This window comes from Anas acuta, chromosome 2 (genome assembly GCF_963932015.1).
Source record: "Anas acuta chromosome 2, bAnaAcu1.1, whole genome shotgun sequence".
NCBI classification, from domain to species: domain Eukaryota; kingdom Metazoa; phylum Chordata; class Aves; order Anseriformes; family Anatidae; genus Anas; species Anas acuta.
In genome coordinates this window covers 35,810,240-35,829,419 of record NC_088980.1, presented here as the reverse complement: position 1 = coordinate 35,829,419, position 19,180 = coordinate 35,810,240, and the positions used below count along the sequence as shown (strand labels likewise).

General features: G+C 36.3%; 1 protein-coding gene across 4 annotated transcripts in view; it reads right to left on the bottom strand.

The window, feature by feature from the left end:
- The window catches only part of TAX1BP1 (Tax1 binding protein 1), a 57,102-nt gene that overhangs the window by 1,684 nt on the left and 36,238 nt on the right, over positions 1 to 19,180 (bottom strand). For 3 of the 4 annotated variants that reach the window (XM_068674270.1, XM_068674272.1, XM_068674271.1), the window contains 7 exons: positions 17,836 to 17,929; positions 16,517 to 16,635; positions 14,960 to 15,085; positions 12,963 to 13,034; positions 8,285 to 8,459; positions 7,798 to 7,946; positions 154 to 239 (listed from right to left, as the gene is read on the bottom strand). In XM_068674270.1, coding sequence (XP_068530371.1) covers positions 154 to 239; positions 7,798 to 7,946; positions 8,285 to 8,459; positions 12,963 to 13,034; positions 14,960 to 15,085; positions 16,517 to 16,635; positions 17,836 to 17,929 — 821 coding nt within the window. The remainder of the gene's footprint in view (positions 1 to 153; positions 240 to 7,797; positions 7,947 to 8,284; positions 8,460 to 12,962; positions 13,035 to 14,959; positions 15,086 to 16,516; positions 16,636 to 17,835; positions 17,930 to 19,180) is intronic. The other variant, XM_068674273.1, reaches the window with a different exon arrangement.

Below are 19,180 nucleotides of genomic sequence, written 5' to 3'. Positions count from 1 at the left end.
CTGATGGTTAATTGTAAACCAAACATCAATTGAAAATGCTTAAAAGTATTTCTCCTTCCTTTTCCAACCCCTCTCCCCCAACTTGAGTAAAGGACTCCATCGATATAGAAGCCGATCCATCCCATTAAAGAGCAATAAAAGATAAACATTTACCTGGAATCAAAGCAAAAACCTGTTCCACGCTCATGCAAAAGAAGGCTGGGAGGATTGGGAGCAGAAGGTACAGTGTTGTCATCGTCCTGTTAAAAAAACAGCGGTATTTTAAATAAGAGGCAGCTACTTTCCCCCCTCTCAATACATCTTTTTGCTATCAAGCAAAACATGGCTGAAACTTAACCTTAGGATGAGTTTTACTTCGGTGTACAAAAGGGAGATGTGGTTAATGAACATGAAAAGCCAAACAGACTGCCTTTTGACCACGTCCATGTAACAGAAACCTGTGCCAGGACTACTAGAAAGCTTCTACTGATAGAGTAACTACGGAAATGCAGGTCACCTCACTGTTACTGCCTGGGGGCTCAACCAGAACAGAAAAACCTGTGTTAAACCACGTACAGGGCACCGCACTACATACTGTAATAGCCTGCTACCGAGAGCCAAAATTCAAAAATTAATTCTACACAATAGAACATCAAGTCAGGTGCTTAAAATCTGTCAATCTTAAATTACAGTAACAGTAAAAGATAGATAGATGGATGGATGGATGGATGGATGGATGGATGGATAGATGGATGGATGGATGCTGGTGCACGTGTTTGCCTCCCCACAGTCAGGTTTGAGTGATCTGCCTGGGCTGCCATCGCCAGCCAAGCATGCCCTGCACTGCGTGCCGCAGTCAGGCACATCAGCTAAATTGCCCTGTTGGGCTGCTTCCCCCATCAGCCCTGTCAGTTGTGCTCCCGGCACCACCACCACCAGCACGTGAGGAGCTGCAGCTGCAGCACATGCTGATGAGGATGGTGGGGCTGACGCCTCTCAGGTTTGCCTCCATCAAGCAGGGGAGGAAGGCAGCTCAGCCTCCGGAGAATGCGAGCGCTGCTCCTCGCTGCTCACGAGAGAAGAAATCTGATCGTAACAGGAACGGGGAACTCCTAAGCAGAAAAATGAAGAATAGCAACAGGGACTGATTCTGAAAACTTCCTTTCCGACGTGCTCAGGGCCACGATTTTTTGTTGGTCTTTGTTTTTTATATATATATTTTTATATATATATATATATATATATATATATATATGTATGTATGTATGTATGTATGTATAATATATATAATATATATAATATATAATAAATATATATATAATAAATGTATATTTATGTATAATATATAATGATATATTATTATATATAATAATATATTATATTATTATATCATAATTTATTATATATAATAATATATTATAATAATATAATATATATATTTATGTATCATGTATAATATATATTTCATATAATGTGATATATAGTATATAATATTTAATATATAATAATATATTATATATAATATATATAGTATATATAGTAGATATATTTATTTAGAAGATAGGTATAATTTTTAATATAATTATTGTAATTTATATTATGTGAATATTATTATATGTATTTAATATGATATTTAGTATATATATTTATATGTGATATTTTTAGGAATCAAGATTTACACAAACACAGCGATTTAAGCAAATACATTTAGGGGAGGAAACCAGCAGCAGGAAAATAAATTGAAGGTAGGGGAAGAAAATGCAAACTGTGTTTTTAAGTCAATTCTTTATGCAGCACCGAACTAATATACAGCACTGTGGTTCTGTTCTACGATAACGCAGCACAAACCTATTAATCTCAAGGTGGGAAAACAGGTACATGCAGCAAGATTTTTGAAACTCCAACTCCTAAATAATTTTCCTTCTCATTTCAAAGACACAGTACATGCCAGAATTATGAATTATTTAGCTGGTCTGCAAAAACAGGTGCAAGGGAGCATATATAGCATATATAACAGTATGTTTCATACAGGTAGCTAACAAGTATAGTCAAACGTATTTCACTTTAAGGCTAACGTACTTTGTCCTTATGAAGAGTTAATGGAAATAGGGCAGGATGGGAAGATTCCCTCAATATTTTTCTTCTCCTGACAACAGCTGTTTAGCTTCAACCATTTAACATTTCCATTAAGCAGCTAGTGGGGCTTGCTGTGACAGATGCTAGCAACAGACATATTTTCCTGTCTAACTTGCTTGCTTTGCACCTGCAGTAAAAAGGGCATATGGGTTTTAAAATACTATTTGTTCCTTTTGTCACGGAAGAGGTAGGATGTATGTATTAAAGAAGAAAAACTATTTAAAGTACTCTCATACTACAATGCTACAGCTTATGTGGTGCCAGAAACATGACAAATTTGTTGAATACCAGACTTGTAAGTTCACCAGGACTTACCTGAGAAAATGAATCTGCATCTTTCTTGGGGAAAGAATAGTTTCACTACAAATACAGGCTCAATTAACACTTTAGAAAATACTTGCTTATAATCCTTTACTGTTTGTCACTCAGTTGTTTCTTGACCACGAGGCATTTTTTGTCAGCACTTACGTATTAACACTTGGCTAAAAATGGCAAGGTGGACAAGGTGCTCCTCTGGTGAAAGAGCTCCTTCAACACCTTCAGGCCCTGCAGTAACCTTTGCGTAGGACAGATGAGCAGACCCAATGACAAGTGCACAGGCTATTTGTTTTATGAAGGGTTATTAACTGTTCAGCTATTTGAGCAAGTAGTGAGGATTTACCAATACCAAATACCAACTAGGTGTGAGGGCATTAACCGTAACTATGTGATTGATGTGATGGGTCTCCTCTCCCATTCAAAATTACCAATGGATACAACAACAAAAAAAACAACTTTTGGAACAGGTCTTTACATGGACCTGAAAGAAACTGCTCACCTGGACGCCCAACTGTACCAGCATTCAGGACTGAGCATTCCTCAAGTAATTCATTTTCCACATGAAGGTTACACTACCACAAAAATCATAGTTTTCCCTATTGCGAAAGAGAATATCTAAGTCTTTAGGCGTGCATTACTCAAATACAAAAACAGTGAGTGGCAGTGCCTTGCAGGCACTGGCTTCAACAAAGGTTTGAATTATGAACAGTTTCAAAAAGGCTTTTCTCATGTCAGAATAACATTGTTCTGTGCCTCCCAAGGATATAACTTCTCATGAACCAGTTCAATTAATGATAAAAATCATACTGTGACCTCCTTCCTGTACCTTCTGACCTGTGCACCATGCAGGAATGGCCATATTAAACAGCGTGATATCTTGAGATATGGAGAGTCTGTCTCCTCACCGTACTTTTGCTCTTGGCCAAGTAAATATGTATGGGAAGATCAGTTCTTAACCTTTTCTTAAGCTTAACCCAAAAAAGAAGAAAGCAAATCTATACAGAGCATCCCTCGCAGTATGTATCACAGGGATCACCGTATAATTAAGGAACAGTACATTAAGAACAGACAATAACTGGTAACATAATGGTAACTGTCTTCTGTTTGGACACCAAATACATCACTAGCAAAGAGTTCCTTATCTAGAAGTTAGTATGGGGCTCTAATACAGGACTTCATCACTGCCTGGCAGTATTTCACAGCTGTTCTGATCACAACTTATGCTTAAGGAATACACAATGAACAATAACTAAGAATTCTCAGACATTCCGCTAGAGGTAACTTGGAGAAAAAAACAGGAAAATGTGCCATTTCATTGGATTCATCCAGCAGTCTAACTATTTCTAGCATTTCAGATAGACAAAACTCCCAAAGTGCACCCCATAAAAGTCAGGCCTATATGAAGGGAGGACAGCTCTTACAGGTCCACAGTCACAGAGGGCCTGGTTTCTTCCAGTTAGTAAAACCAGTGATGCATTCCTCATTCCTATAAAGGATGTCAGGTTGGAAAGCACTGTGTAACATTTTAAAATCAGCCACTCTCCAGTAGTAAAACCAAGCACCCCCTGAAAACCACAAAGCCAAAGCAGGAAGGCCAGCTGAAGCTGCTTTACAGAAAGACTTTGGCAATAACTGCATTATCACACAGCACTTACACAATTACACACAATAAAGTGTGATTTAAAAAAAAAAAAAAAAGTTTGTTTGCCATCAAAAAATGAAGGGAAAGTAGACATTAACAGTCACATACAACCACAACTTGCCTGATTTTAGCAAAACTAACCAACACTCTCTCAGGTAATACCTACTGCTTTACTGATCACAATCAAAAGCTCACGTAATCAGTTCCAAGTCTGCAAGACGGAAATTAGCAACATGGCCGTGTGACCCAGAACAAAACCCCGAGACCTGACCCATCCCCATCTCCAGGTTGCAGAGAGCGTTCGCACACGACCGTCAACAAGGTGACACCATCTCCAGCTCTAAACCATCAAAAAGCAGCCACAACAGCTCCGTACAGCACAGGTAACCAGAGAGAAGGGGGCATACATGTGCTTTTGGTGACTCAGCTCCGTAGGAGCACTACTCAAACACTTTACAGTCTCTCTATACCTCTCTGCAAGCAGCCAAGAGCTACGTGGGTATCTTGATGCCAGCTACTCCTTTTATGTCTACGCTATAGAAAAGGACAGTAACTGGCATCTCCAGTAAGAAAGATCAGGCTGATGAAAGTAGTTAAGTGGTTGTGTGTTTTTTTTTAATGTTATTTGGCTAAAAGAAAGACCATTGTGGATTCATCTCAAGAAATATCCTCACCTGGCCGTCAGTTGCCAAATGTTACACTCCACACTTTTCCTGTGACTCACAACATTCTTTAAGAGTCTCGGGACAGTTATTCTGGGCTTACTGCCAACCAATCAGGTCTATATTTCTAAAACTCACTTTATTATTAAAAATATATTTTTGTTTATGGATCTCTCCCATGCATACCTGCTTCTAGAAGTGACTTGCTCCAAACGATTACGTTTGGTTCAGTTACGAGAGCATGAGCAAATGGAAAGCCAGTGCTTAGCAGATGATGGCAGGAACTTGTGGCAAGTCAAATATTCTACAAAAAATCAATACCGCATGCATGCTTATCTGTGATGATTAACACAGGGCAGCTTATTCCTCTCAGAAATCACTGTTTAACTGGCCCTAGGTAGTAGTACAGTTGCAGAGGAGCGATTCTACCTCATCTCCTGTCAGAAAACACGGCGTGGAGAAGCATTCAGAATTTCTCCTCTGCCATCCAGATTAATAAAGCTTATAAAGTGACTCAACTGCACGGAAATGAGAGCAGCAACTACAGCAGGTAAGTCTGACTTGCTAGGCTGCTTCTGTTTGCTGAACTATTCCTTAGGTTAGACGGATACCTGAAGGAAAACGAAGTGCCATTCCTGTTCTTCCCCATTCTGGAGAAGCAAGTGGAAAAGGTTTCTTAAACATGCCTGCATGCACTTCCACCCCCTTGCCTTACAGACTGAAAAAAAGGCAATTTTGGTCAAATCTGCGTATTACAGTTGTGTGTATACAGCTTCTACTTCAAATCCCATACGTATCATAGTCTCAGGGCCCAGAAGATACCTCATCTTAGGCAAGATAAATATTGTAGGCATTTTCATCACCATACATGAGATACCACCAAAACATCCATGCTGTGGTGGATGTGACAGTACCCCCAAGCTCTTAACCTAGCACAAGATGCAGTAATAGCAATGCGGAAAGGAAGACAACCAGTCCATACAATGGTAACAGCAGCAAGACTACAAGAGTTTTTCTTCTGGGAAGGAACCTTCTGCCAACGACAAGCTCTGTATGTTTTTGGTTTTAAAATGCACATAATTACATTTCATACAGCTTATTTTGAAAACCAGTAAAAGAAACAGTAATCTTCGTATGTGTATATTTGTATCTGCTGATTTGAGTCAGCCATGTGCCCTTGTGGCCAAGAAGGCAATGGTATCCTGGGGAGCGTTAGGAAAAGTGCTGCCAGCATGTTGAGGGTGGTGATCCTCCGCTTCTGCTCAGCCCTGGTGAGGCCTCACCTGGAGAGGGCTGGGCCTGCTGAGCCTGGGAAAGACCAAGAGGGGATCTTACCCATGTGTACAAATATCTGAGGGGAAGATGTCAAGAGGATGGGGCCAGGATCTTTTCAGCGGTGCCCAGGACAAGAGGCAACAGGCACAAACTGCAGCAAAGGAAGTTCCAGCTTAATATGAGGGGGCACTTCTTTACTGTGAGGGTGACAGCGCACTGGTTGCCCAGAGAGGTTGTAGAGTCTTTATCTCTGGAGATACTCCAAAATTGACAGGATGCCATCCTGCACTACATGCTCTAGGTGATCCTGCTTGGCAGGGGGTTGGACTATGTGTTCTCCAGAGGTCCCTTCCTACCTCAGCCATTTTGTGATTCTTCATGAGGCAGAGCCTGTCATTTCTGCAGAACTTACCTACACATATGGAAATTCTCCCTCATTACTTAAGTTTTGCATTAGAACTATTTTATCTTTAGCATATTACTAGATCTCTCTAGAAAGATTTTTGCAACTGCTCATTTCCATGTACATCTACACATATAGCCTATTTTTGGGGTGAGAAAGTAACGGATTCTCATTTGAAAGTAAAAATATATATATATAAATTACTTGATTTAAAGGCACCTTTTCACAAGTTGAACTTTATTTAAGCCTGTTATATTCCATCTCATTACAAAAATCTAAGCTGTGTCAGCAAATGAGCACAAGACTCTAGCACTGTTTCTCTTGGGTTTGCAAGAGGGCAAAGCACATAGATCAGAAAGAACACCCTGCTAATTAAACTGAAGCAGATGACTAAAGAAGAGAAGAGCTTGTCATATGTAGTATCTACGTCAAGAATGATCAGTTTAAATATGCAAAATGTGAAGTAAAGGTGGGCAACAGCGTTAAGCTCACATTCTAGATCTTAAACAGGCTGGAGAAGTACTGACAGTTTTTCTAATTATTCACAGTAATGGACATCGGGGGCAAAAGGTAGGAGGGAGAAATACATTTTTCTCCATTATAGGTGCTGAGCACCAGGGCTAAAATCATGCCTGTCTGAACACTGATCAGCTTCTGCAAAGGTTAATAGCAATTAAATGTGGCAAACTAGACTAAATGAGAAACAGGTCATGATACCACTGTACTTGCAAAGAGCACAATACTTTGCAGAAAAGTATTTCTTGTTTCATATTTTTGAAGGTGCAAGGGTTCTTGGAATAAAAAAAGAATAATAAGCCTGTTCCTGTTCAAATGAAGACATATGGTCCAGTTCATTACAGAAGCCAATTTACTAAAAGTGTATCTTATAGTGCAATATGAAAGTTAACTGTATTAGAAAGAAAGCTAACCAGTTTCCACTTAAAACATAAAAAAAGGAATCAGTGAGAATCTGTCACTTTCAGTTTCACCAGTTTTAGGTAACAGTCAATTAACGGCTCTTCCAAATAGATGCTTAACAGGAAAAAAATAAAATAAAATAAAACAATGAATTTAACAAATACAGATTCATAAAAGACAGAAAGAGAGATTAATATATAGAGATAAAATATCTAATACTACAGGAATTTTCTTTCAGTGTTTAACTGAAAATACCGGTACCAGAATCCTTTAAGTTTTCATTTGTTCTGATACAACCCACTTTCCACATACAAATTAGGAAGTGATTTAAAAAAATAAAAATTCCATATTTAAAAAATAGGATCACGCTTCTTAGATACTGAAAACCTATGGGCAACTCTTGAATACTCAGTAGTAAATATATCATCAAGGAAAAATGAAGATAATATAAAAGGTTAACTTACATTGCTGTCCTCAGGATCTTCTAAACCATCAGGCCGACTAAGATTGCGTGAAGGCTGACTACACACTACATCATCTTCCAGTTCCCAAAAGGAAGTTCTAACAGGTGGTCTTTGGATCTCATCAGGATTAAAGGCGCCATCTGCTCCATCTGAAGAAAAATTAATTAGCTCATCTTTGTTCAGTAGTATGTTGAGATTAAAGATGTGCTACGTTACATTTAAATCAGGGCTTTCGAACATTTTTGGCTTTGATAGGATAAAAGAAGAGGAATCTTTTTTCTAAAGGTGTCTCTAAAATTTTGTTTCCCTTATTGATTCTCATCGATAAAATAAAGGTCCTTAATGGTATTCAGTAGCCAATAAAGAAACTGTACATCAGTGTACAGATGGTTGGTACTTAAGCTGCACGGAATGAAACATTGTTTTTGAAACAGTAAGAGAGAAATTATATTTGGGGGGAAAAAAGTACTCACACCCCCTTACTTACCTCGTCTTTCCTGAATTGCATAAGGGTTTCCATATTGCAATACTGGTAGCCTACTTGTCACTGCAGGAACTGGTCCATTTTCCTCTGAGTATGGGTTGCGAAAATGCAATGTTGGCTGTGAAATCTGTCCTTCCATCATCCTTCCAGCTTGATTTCCTGGTGTCCTGCCAAGTTCCTAAATAATACAAAGTTTAAAATGTAATTACTCTATGGAGTCACAGCAAAAGTTTTAAATTTTTATGAAATATTTAGATGTGTTTTTAAAAACACATCTGCTAATCTTCACACCCTCCTTTCTTCTTGGTCTAGAGTCAGATATGCCACTAGAACAAAGAAAAGAAAACACAGGATATTTTGAAAAATTCTTCTGTTTTGTTGTCACTTAGTTCAGATTGCATCAACTCAACTGCCACGTTTTTCAAGAAGTATCTGCATCTTACGAAATGAAGAAAAATCAGTGAAACAAGTAAAGAATGGAGGTGTTCAAGGAAAGGTTGGACATGGTGCTTAGGGACATGGTTTAGTGGGTGACATTGGATGGACCAGATGATCTTGGAGGTCTTTTCCAACCTTAATGATTTTTTGACATACATACATATATATACACACATATATACATATATATTTATACATGAATGTATGTTCAACACCAGCCCTATTAGACTGATAACTCATTCTCTACCATTGATAAAATTCAGACAAATTTTTCAGACAATTGATTCGCGGAAGTAAAACCTATTACTCAAGTTTGGTTATTCTTGTTTATGTTAACAAATAGAAATTATTGCTAGTTTTCAGAGAGATAATCCAGATCAGGTTAGTTATTTAAAGTATAATATTTATATTTTTAAGCATCATACAGAACAAAACTGCATGTATATTACTACACAATTTCAAATGAGCAGTATCTCAATGGGAAGTTATATATTTTCATGCATAGATTTCAAAGTTATTGCACTTCCTCTGAAAAATAATTTGCACTTTAAAGGTTTGATGAGCAAAGTTCTAACTCATCCATATTTATCCCTCCCTACATTTATTTTGTAAAGTTAAAATGAAAATCATTTTCCTCAACTATTTTAATATGTGTGAACTTGCGGTTTAACAAAAGTAAACGTGTATCTTACTTCCAAAATTCAATGTTTTCATCCAAAATATTAAATTGCTGAATTTATTCAGGGACTCCAAGAACCCGCTTTATTTAATTATTTGTATCAGAAAGGCAATTAAATTTTCCAGAAAAGCTCAAGCAGAACTCTTTAAGATATTCATATATGTAAAATCATGAATTGTTACATATAAGCCATACAGACAGTAATTATTACGAGCTACTAAAGGATTTAAATAACTTACATACCATCAAAACTCTAAGCCAATATATACATTAAAAGACAGAAATTAAAATGACTTAATTGAGCAGTGACTGAGCCAGTGCCTCAGCTATAATTCATCCAAAGAAAAGTCTTTTTCTTTTCCTTCCATTTAATAAAATGAGTTCTGCAAAGAGCTCATGTCACAAACTCCAAAGGAAAAATGTCATTTACAGTTCAGAGCCAGACAAAAATTTCTGAGATATAAGAATAAAAATAATAATAAATGTTTTTAAGACAGAGGTTTCCTGATCATTTTTTTTTCCTTTCTGGTTAGCATTTTCTTTTAGGTTCTCATTTAACATGTGCTAATGTAATGTTAACAAAAACCTCTAACCCAGAAGTGTGTCTTTTCCCCAGAAGGCTTTCAATTTAAACTTAAAACCAAGACCTAAAACACTTACTTAACTACACGAGAAGTAAAATGTCTCAGCTATTAAAAGGAACAACCCAAAACATTTTTCTTAACAACAAACAGGTAATCATCAGCCCAAACTCTAGAGCCCAAAAATGCAACATCAGCTTTCAGTCTCTGAAACAGTAAATACTCAAATGAAAAAAGATGGAAACTATACATTTACATCAGGCACTGGCACAGGTTGCCCAGAGAAGCTGTGGATGCCCCATCCCTGGAGGTGTTCAAGGCCAGGCCAGATGGGGCTTTGAGCAACCTGGTCTGGTGGGAGGTGTCCCTGCCCATGGAAGGGGGTTGGAACCAGATGACTTTTAAGGTCCCTTCCAACCCAAACCACTCCACAATTCTACATACTATCAGGTTTCAGACATTGAGGGCTTGGACTCCCAACAGCAACAACGAAGTCTTTTTCAAATAGGATAGAAGTGCTATCCACAAACAGAAAGGCAGCTTACAGAAAACTATCTTTTTTTTTTTTTTTTTTTTTTTTTTGAGTGCTGGCTGTAAACACAATACTTCAATTACTTTTTATGTTCTTTTAGAAAACATTCTAATAGAGGACAGCGGATTTTCTGCACAACACCCTTCAAGTAAAATATCCTCCTGTTGATATGATATAAAACTAAGCTAATGTTACTTAAATTTATAGACTAAATTCCATATATGATTGAAATGGTTAGGGTTAAATGGTTAGGATTACGTCTTAAAATTTTAGTGAGCATGTAAAATCTAAATAATTAATCTTTACTCAATACAAAGCAGGAACAATTAATTATCAGTGAAATTAAGACTTTCCTTTTTAAAATCAATTTCTCCTGCAATATGGAAGCAGTTTACAATGAGAAGCAATGGCATTAATACTTTAATTTTAGCATCACGTAAGATTAAAACAGAGTGTAGATCAAAGTGATTGTAAAAAGGTGCTGTAAAATAGTCTTAGCCAGAAGTTGGACAGCTAGGGTAGAGACCGATTAAAAATCAAAGGCTGTAAGTATGTAAATAAAATAGAAACCAAGTAATTTTATAGGCTTGAAGAGACAGCAAATGAACATTTTTAGCATGCTATGTTTGGTGACATTTATAAACAAACACTGATAATGGAGCATAAATTGAAAAGCTGTTTACTATACTGTGCTTAACCTTTTAAATCATGGTTCCAGTCTAGCAAGGCACTTTGATTCTTCTTTGTAATGTAAATATCTATAAATTTGGTAGACAAAGTTCCAAGGTTTTATAAGTTCCATACATTATTATTACAGTTGCTCTCCTTCTTATGTGTGGTGTTTAGAATTACTGCCTCCAGCTAAACTAGATTAATTAAAACTTAACTTTTATTGTGCTTTCTTTTGAATTAGAAAAATATGAAAGCTGTATTAAAATTACATCATTGTTTAAACAAAGAGAATTTAAATACCAACTACTTGAGATTCTAGAATTCTACAAAAACGGTATCTTAATCTGAAATTAGTTCCATTTCAATTTACCAGTGTGCAAATTCCTGTGTTTAACAGGTATCTGTTCATACTGGAATTTTTTTTCACAGGATGTGTTTAAGTAGTCTGAACAATCATAACTTTTCCACAATATCATGCAATACTGTTTGAATGTGAATTGATTTTATTGCTTCGCTTTTCACAAAAACACCGTTTTGATTAATTGCCATATAATACCTAAGAGGTACTTCCAGCAGTAGCACATTAGCATTAATATTTCAGAATGCACTTGTCTGATTTTTACAGTAATGGTAACGAATTTGATTAGACAGAGAGCTCTTGAAAGCAGCATCCCATTTTCTATCATATAGTTAAAAAGCAGAGTACTGCTTGTTTATCTTTCTTCTCTGATAAAGGTATTTTTTTCAGCTGTAGTTTACTTAAGTCACTGCTGCCACATATGTCAAGCTGCTCTTATTATTACAAGTGGTCAACAAAGAGAACCGCAGATGTCAAACGGACTTGGTTGTATGCACACATCATCAAAAACCTAGAGATTTTACTGCTGAAACATGTGCATCTCTAGTTATAGGCCACGACTGGATAAAAGCAAAAACAACCCTAACCAGTGATGGAAAAAATAAACTGTCAGGCTAGGTATGTAGTATTGACATCTTACACCAAGATTTCAAAGGGAATAGGGTTTACTAATCATGCTGCCTGTCAGCCAGTGACTCCTGAAAATATCAGAGAGTGTCTCTCGCAAAGAAATGAAATTCTTCCAACTTTATGCTCTGTTAAGAGGAGAGAACAGCTGCAGCATGAAGCCAAGAATTATCTTTTCTGTTTGGCCAGGAAGCACATGCACGCATCAGACATCAGCCTCTAGCCACAAAAGGAGTGAACCTCTTTCAGTGAGGGATACCAAGGAGTAGAACAGGAAGGAGGCTCAAAGTTCACTGAAAACCTGCTGAAAAGCAGGGATGCTACTGAGGTGAGAAAGGAAAAAGTGACAGAAATCCAAACATTTAGTAAAATGTGGAGCTAACTGCAATCTGAAATTATTAACTTACAGCACAATCTGCAATCGGAAAATTATTTTAGATCCTAGATAGAGTATTATTCTAGACAGAATGGAAGAAAACTTGTGGCGCTGTAACGTTTTTCTTAAAGTTTATGTAGAAAATGTTCTAGAACACTATTACAGAACAGTAACAACTATTTTCAAAGGTTGAGTCAGTTTTGGGAAATTGGTATTCTGTGGTTTACTTTTTTTCTTTTTAGTGTTACCATCTGAACTTGCAGTTTAAAATGCTAATTCGTTTTGGCAAAATATTCAAATATGGAAAAGTACCTTTGAACTGTAAACAAATTATCACTTAAAAGTAAACTGCAATTCCTCAAATCAAAGAGCCCCACAGCTGCCAGTTTACAATATTTAACAGCAGTCCTGACAATACCTTCTCACTGGTAAAGAGTTCCAGCTGTGATGCCAGTTCCTTTATTCGTCTCTCTTTTTCCGCCAGCTGAACCTATATGAAAATCAGATTCAGTTTACAGTTCTTATATTACTGAATAGACATTACTTCCCTGCATATTATATCGTGAAAACAGTGCATTCGATTACTTCAGTTCATCTTTCAGATGGAACTTGTCTACTATACTCACGTGAAACACCTAGTACTACTACAAATAATTAAACATTCTCCATAAGTTTATCTATGGGGTAACAGCAAGACACTGGCAACCTTCTCTTGTCAGTTTTCAGAAAACAGATATGGAATGATGAAATCCCAGGTAAAAAAAAAAAAGAGGAACACCAGAAACAGCTGCAGGTTTGCAAGCTTCATCACACTATTTCTAAGGAATTTGCCAGCAAGTACTTCAGTGATTTCTTCCATTCACTTCTCTCCATCTCATGTCCCACAACAGAACTGAGAGAACCAAACCACCCTCCCAACTCAAAGACACTACAGTTGTTTCACAAACATCCACCACGTGGCCCTGTTGGGTGATCAGGGAGAAGACAGATGCAACTGACGTATTACAGAAAGCTTTTTCCTCTTTGTTTCCAAATTATTACTTAAATAACCTTTCTCTTCAAAGTGCTGTTTTATTTGGATCCTGGTTTACTTTGAAAACCACCTTTCCACTTATTTATCTGGCATATAAATGCAATACTTTGTATAGTTAAATGTCTTTTTGTTTTTGTGTTTTTGTTTGTTTGGGGTTTTTTTGGTTGGTTGGTTGGTTGGTTGTCCTTTTTTTAATTCTGAAATTTTCTCCCTTAGTAGAGTTCATACTGACTGGGACAAAAAGCTCATTTTTTCCTCCCCTCCTTGCACCCTCCTGAATAAGAAGTAGTTTTGAATTGCAGCCAAAATACTTTCAGTTCTGGAACCAATTATTTATTACTCCTGCTGTTGAGAAGTTAAAAAAGAAACTGTTTTTTCATTAAATTATGTGTGGCAACTGATCACCGTTAATTAATGAAGTTAAATACATTTGGAAGAGTCATGCATTTTATAAAAGTGAAATTAGAGCTTTAAAAGAAGTATTGAAAATCACACAGTGACTACACAGCGTACATAGTGCTGAAATGCTCCATAGAGCATTTCAGTATTTTATAAAGAAAAAGTGTGGTAATTTCTAACGAGGTAGGGCTCCTACTAGAACTGATATAATCACAATTCTGTTTAAATCCTGTTCATTGCAATGGGTAAAGACGGGCAATATAGAGCATTTCTACCCTACTGCACTAACAATCACCATTAGATTGAGCACAAGCATAAAAGCTGGTCTTGGGGAAATCCATTGCATTTATCTTTCCCTTGTTTACCCAACAAGCCACCGCAACACATGTTCCAGTATCACAGCCTCAACGATTAAGGTTCTGTGTAAGAAAGCTGTCCATTACGCTTGACTTTCTGGTGCATGCATGTTACGTCACCATACCAAGATTATAGTTGATCTCCTCTAAATTAAATCTCTCAAAAACATTTTAAAAACAAAAAAACAACGCATCATTTATAGTGACTCTCTCGTTAATTCAGGTGAAATGCATTAGGTGTTAGTATACTGGTAACGTTGCATGCAGTAGGAAGATTTTAGATAAATATGCCAATCAATATTCCTGCTAGTATTATTGTAAGCAACAGAAATTAGAACTCTAGCCCTTTTTTCCTGTAACACAAGATTAAAGTCATTTAAAGGTTTCTTTAAATCCACAATATGAGAAGACTGATAGCCATTTAGTAAGTATATTACTTAGCAAGTCTGTCTTACTTTAAAAGAAGCATTAAAAGAGCATGCTGTTCCTACAGATTTTCTATTCAGGGCAAAAGTATATTTGGTGTTTTTGTCTCATTAAAACCCTTATTACTCCAACTATCAGAAATAAGCATATAAGTTAAGAACAGGACACCATTCATTGTCACAAACAAAATCCGTAACTTACTTTATACTGATCCTCCTTTGCTGCCAGCTGTAATTTTATACCCTCATTGATTTTCACTTGTTCTTTCCACTTCAGCTCCAGTTTAGCAAGTTCATCAGCATAAACACTGCATTTCATCTTTTCACCCTATAGTGGTTCATAGCACAGCATTAAGCATTTTTTTCCAAACAATGACACTGAATAATTCTATGCTTCCAGAACTATTTACGTCATTATTACTATTTTACTGATTTTTACCATTTACAGAAGTCTTCAACAAATCAAGTCTGACTCAATTACAACGCTTTGAGCACAGAAAACTGTGAACATGGTGTTTAATATACATTTTTTTTCTTGCTTAAGTTTTCAACATGCTGCTATTCCTCTTTAACTTAACTGTTTCAAGTTTCTTTGTACAAACACAATCCTAACACCATACTGTAATCATGCTTACCCTTTCCAGTGTCTCACTTCAATAAAAAACATTTCCCCATGATATTTGCACAATCACCCTAAATATCTTTCATCCAGAAGGTCAAAGGCAAGGCTTTACTCAAGCACTACTAAAGAAGAAATAGCCAATGGAAGCCACTGAAGGCTGTCTATAGACAGGGCAGTGAGCAGAATTACATGGTAGTTATTACATCCTGGAGAGCACATTAAAAAAGTAATCTCCTTCTGATAAGTAAGAGAAACAAGATGATAAGCTGAGTTCATGGCTGTTTAGGAATGTGTTATGACCATGTGAGAAGAAAACACATTGGTGTAGAGAGAAAAAAAACTGTTTTTAATTCTGAACTTAACTCTAACTGTTCTGACTTCATAATGTTATTTTTTAATCCCCAAAGGAGAAGCAAACAACTGAAGAGACGAGACAATCCAACACCCAGATGGCAGTTCTTAAACACTTCTACAGCCATCAGTTTTTCATGATCACTACTAATGAAACACTCCATCATTACACATACATCCAAACTAGCTGCATGAAAATCAAACTCATACTGAGATGTATTAACATTTGAGGGGTCTTACTATTATGGCACTACTGGTGCCAACGTTGGTCCAGAGAACAGTGCAAGTGCACTTACGTACCACTGAGCCTCAGCTACTAAGCCCCACCCACCTGGATATCAAAACCATATAAAAACCCAGGACAGTCAGATTTGGAGGGAATTATTGCACTTGAACATCACTTCAGATTAATAACTGCTCTACTTGTTCCAAACATCAACTGGCTTAGAGCAACGTGCTGTATTTGATGTATTAAAGCAATTACATTTAACATATACAGTTAAAAAACATGTTCAAAAGCTTGAGCACAGAAGTAGCAATAGTTTTGTTCGTTTGTTTTTCCTTCATTTGAGTTATCCTGAGCAGTCTCCATCTGGGCTCCCTAACACCACAAGTAATTGAGAGCTGACTCAATAAAAATGTGTTTTCTAATGTCAACATTTCTACCTTAAGCATGGAGTATCACACAAATAAGCAGCAAGGCAACTCAGTTGGGTAGGCTTTGTGGTTTTAAGATTTAGCACCTAGAGCTTTCTGTTCAGCTTTCCGAAGCAGCCATTTACTTACTGCCAACATTTGCTTGCATTTCTTATACTTCTCTGTTTTCTCAGCAATTTCTTTATTCATTTCACGTACTTGCTCCTTTACCATGAATTCCGAAACTACATCAGGTGAAATGGGGCTAACTGTGAACATTGAAGAAAAAAACATGAACGTTTTTTGTTCCATAAATAAAGTATGCATCAAAGAGATGATAGGCTAAATTTGACAATGCATCAAGAACAGAGTGCTCCATGTCATCCATAAATACTTATTCAGAGACAAACACATCAGTAGCCACATGACACTGAAGGATCAGCAGTTATATCAGCAAGGCAGTGTTCTGCACCCCCTCTCATACTGCAGATGAACATAACTTTTTTACATTGATCTGTGCAGTATATATAGTTATCTAGTTATATATATAGTTATCTCTCCCATGAGCTCCCAAGTAAGTAAACACCACAATACCTTCTTCTCAATATTATTCTAGATATTTTATTCTTCTGCAAAATCATTAAATTCCTCAGAAATCTACTTCATCCCATCACATATTATAACTAGACTTACTGGGATTTTATTTGTTTTAGGAAACACTTGTATTTAATTAAGATGGGATGAAAGTGACCAGAAATTACACCCTAGAGTCTCCACATAGAGAAAGAATGTGTGACCTTGTAAGGCAACAACAAAATTAGTCAGCGTTTACTAGCATTTATCGATTTAAACTGAATATTAAACTAGGTTCAGTTATAACCTATTATATGTTTATTTTAGAAGATTAGTTTTGTAAGAACTTAATAGTTCATAAAGATTATAACCTAGTTAATTTTCTAATAAACTACTATTGCCTATAAATCACAAGAACAGTCTGTAGACTTGACCTTGTCATCAAATAATCAGAACTTTACTGTGGATTTGATTTTACAGCAGAATGCTCCAGTGAACGTTCATTGTACGATGACTGCAAAATTTTCACACTACTGTACACAAACTGAGAATTTGGGGTGGAATTTTTTTTTCCTAAATGAACTCTGTTTGTTAGCTTGGCTAAACCCACTCTGTTAACTATCAAGCAAAATTTATTATTTCAGTCCTACTTGCATTAATATTAATAATATTAATTGAACTGTTTTGAAAAGATACAATAAAATAACTTATGAATGCTAGTACTTGGAAAAAAATCAGCTTTTTTGATGCATTCTCACATCTCTAACCAGCTTCCTTTACTTCAAAGTAGACTGAACAACTTCACCTAGTTTATAGTAGAAAAACTATTAGGGACTACTTCACATAGACAACGCTTTCAGGATGATATAAACATACAAAATTTAAGCTGTTGATACCTGGAGATGCAGACAACTTTTTGTCTGTAACGACGGCAGTAGCTGTCTCAATGTTAGATGCATCTGTCAGTTTCTGTTGACTCCCTGCAATTTTCTTGGTGAAAAGAAATTTTGTTTTGGTATTTTATTAAATGCAAACCAAAGCACAAAGTAACATATTTCTTCCACTATCACCTCCTCCAAAATTGGATGAGGAAGAACTGCTCATTAAAACAGGAGAAAATAATAAATATGTAAACATAATTTATTCTACTAACACTGAAACAGTCTCAGACAATGATTTTTATAATCTTATTTCATAAAGATCTTTTTTTTCCTTCCCTAGAAATAGCAATTTTAAATTTAAAGAAATTGTTAGAAAATCTTGTTCTCTAGATAATAGGTTATACTTAAATCCATCAACTTAAATCTAACATTTCATTAGAAAATGTAGTCAGTATTACTAATGAATAATTATAGGGCACTTCTGGTGCCCTAAGTCAAATTAGTAATATTCAGTGTTTCTATCAGATCTACAACATAGCCAAAGATTTGGAACATTTTTAAGGAGAAGCCACAGCCATTATGATATGATACCTCCTCATTCACCATTGACCTTCTGGATGAGAATCAAACTCTGAAAGTAATTTGTGGATCAAAACTGGGTAGCTTCCCTGTTTGTTCTGGAGATCACGGAAATAATAGACTTTGTCCTAAGAAATCACGTTTGTACATCTTGCCATTGACATTTTGCCCACTGAAGTCTCTCTGCTACTTGGTCCCAGATTTCCCCAGATTTTTTAAGAACTCTGCTCTAAAATCAGTTTTAAATTCACTAACAGGTTCCGTTACTAGGTGGCATAAGACTGACATCATCATTGCAAAATCCTCATTTTTTTATTGAGGAAAGCTTGAAAGGGTGGTCAGAATATAAAACAGATATGGAATCCAATTGTATATATGCTATGCTATAGAAATGTTCTCCCTACTTTTCCTTAGAATCTTCCTCTAAGTTCTCCATTTCCACTATGCTTGGGCTGTTTTTGTTTGTTTGTTTGTTTGTTTGTTTTGTGTTTGTTTTTGTTTTTAATTGTTGTTTGTTTGTTTTTTGGAGGTGGTGGTGGGACTGAAATAAAGTAGTAATTATATAGTACTTATGCATTTTCCCATGCTTCACCTTCAAAATTTTTCCTTGAACAAAGTTGTGCTTGTAAGTTCATCCAAACACTTATTTGCCTTCTACACTCACCAGTTGCTACAACTCCTGTGCCTGGATTCAACAGCTATCTAGAATATCCATAGAAATAATTTGGCTACATGGAAGAAAATAGTCAACAAAAGACCAGTTGCTTAGCATATGTTCTAA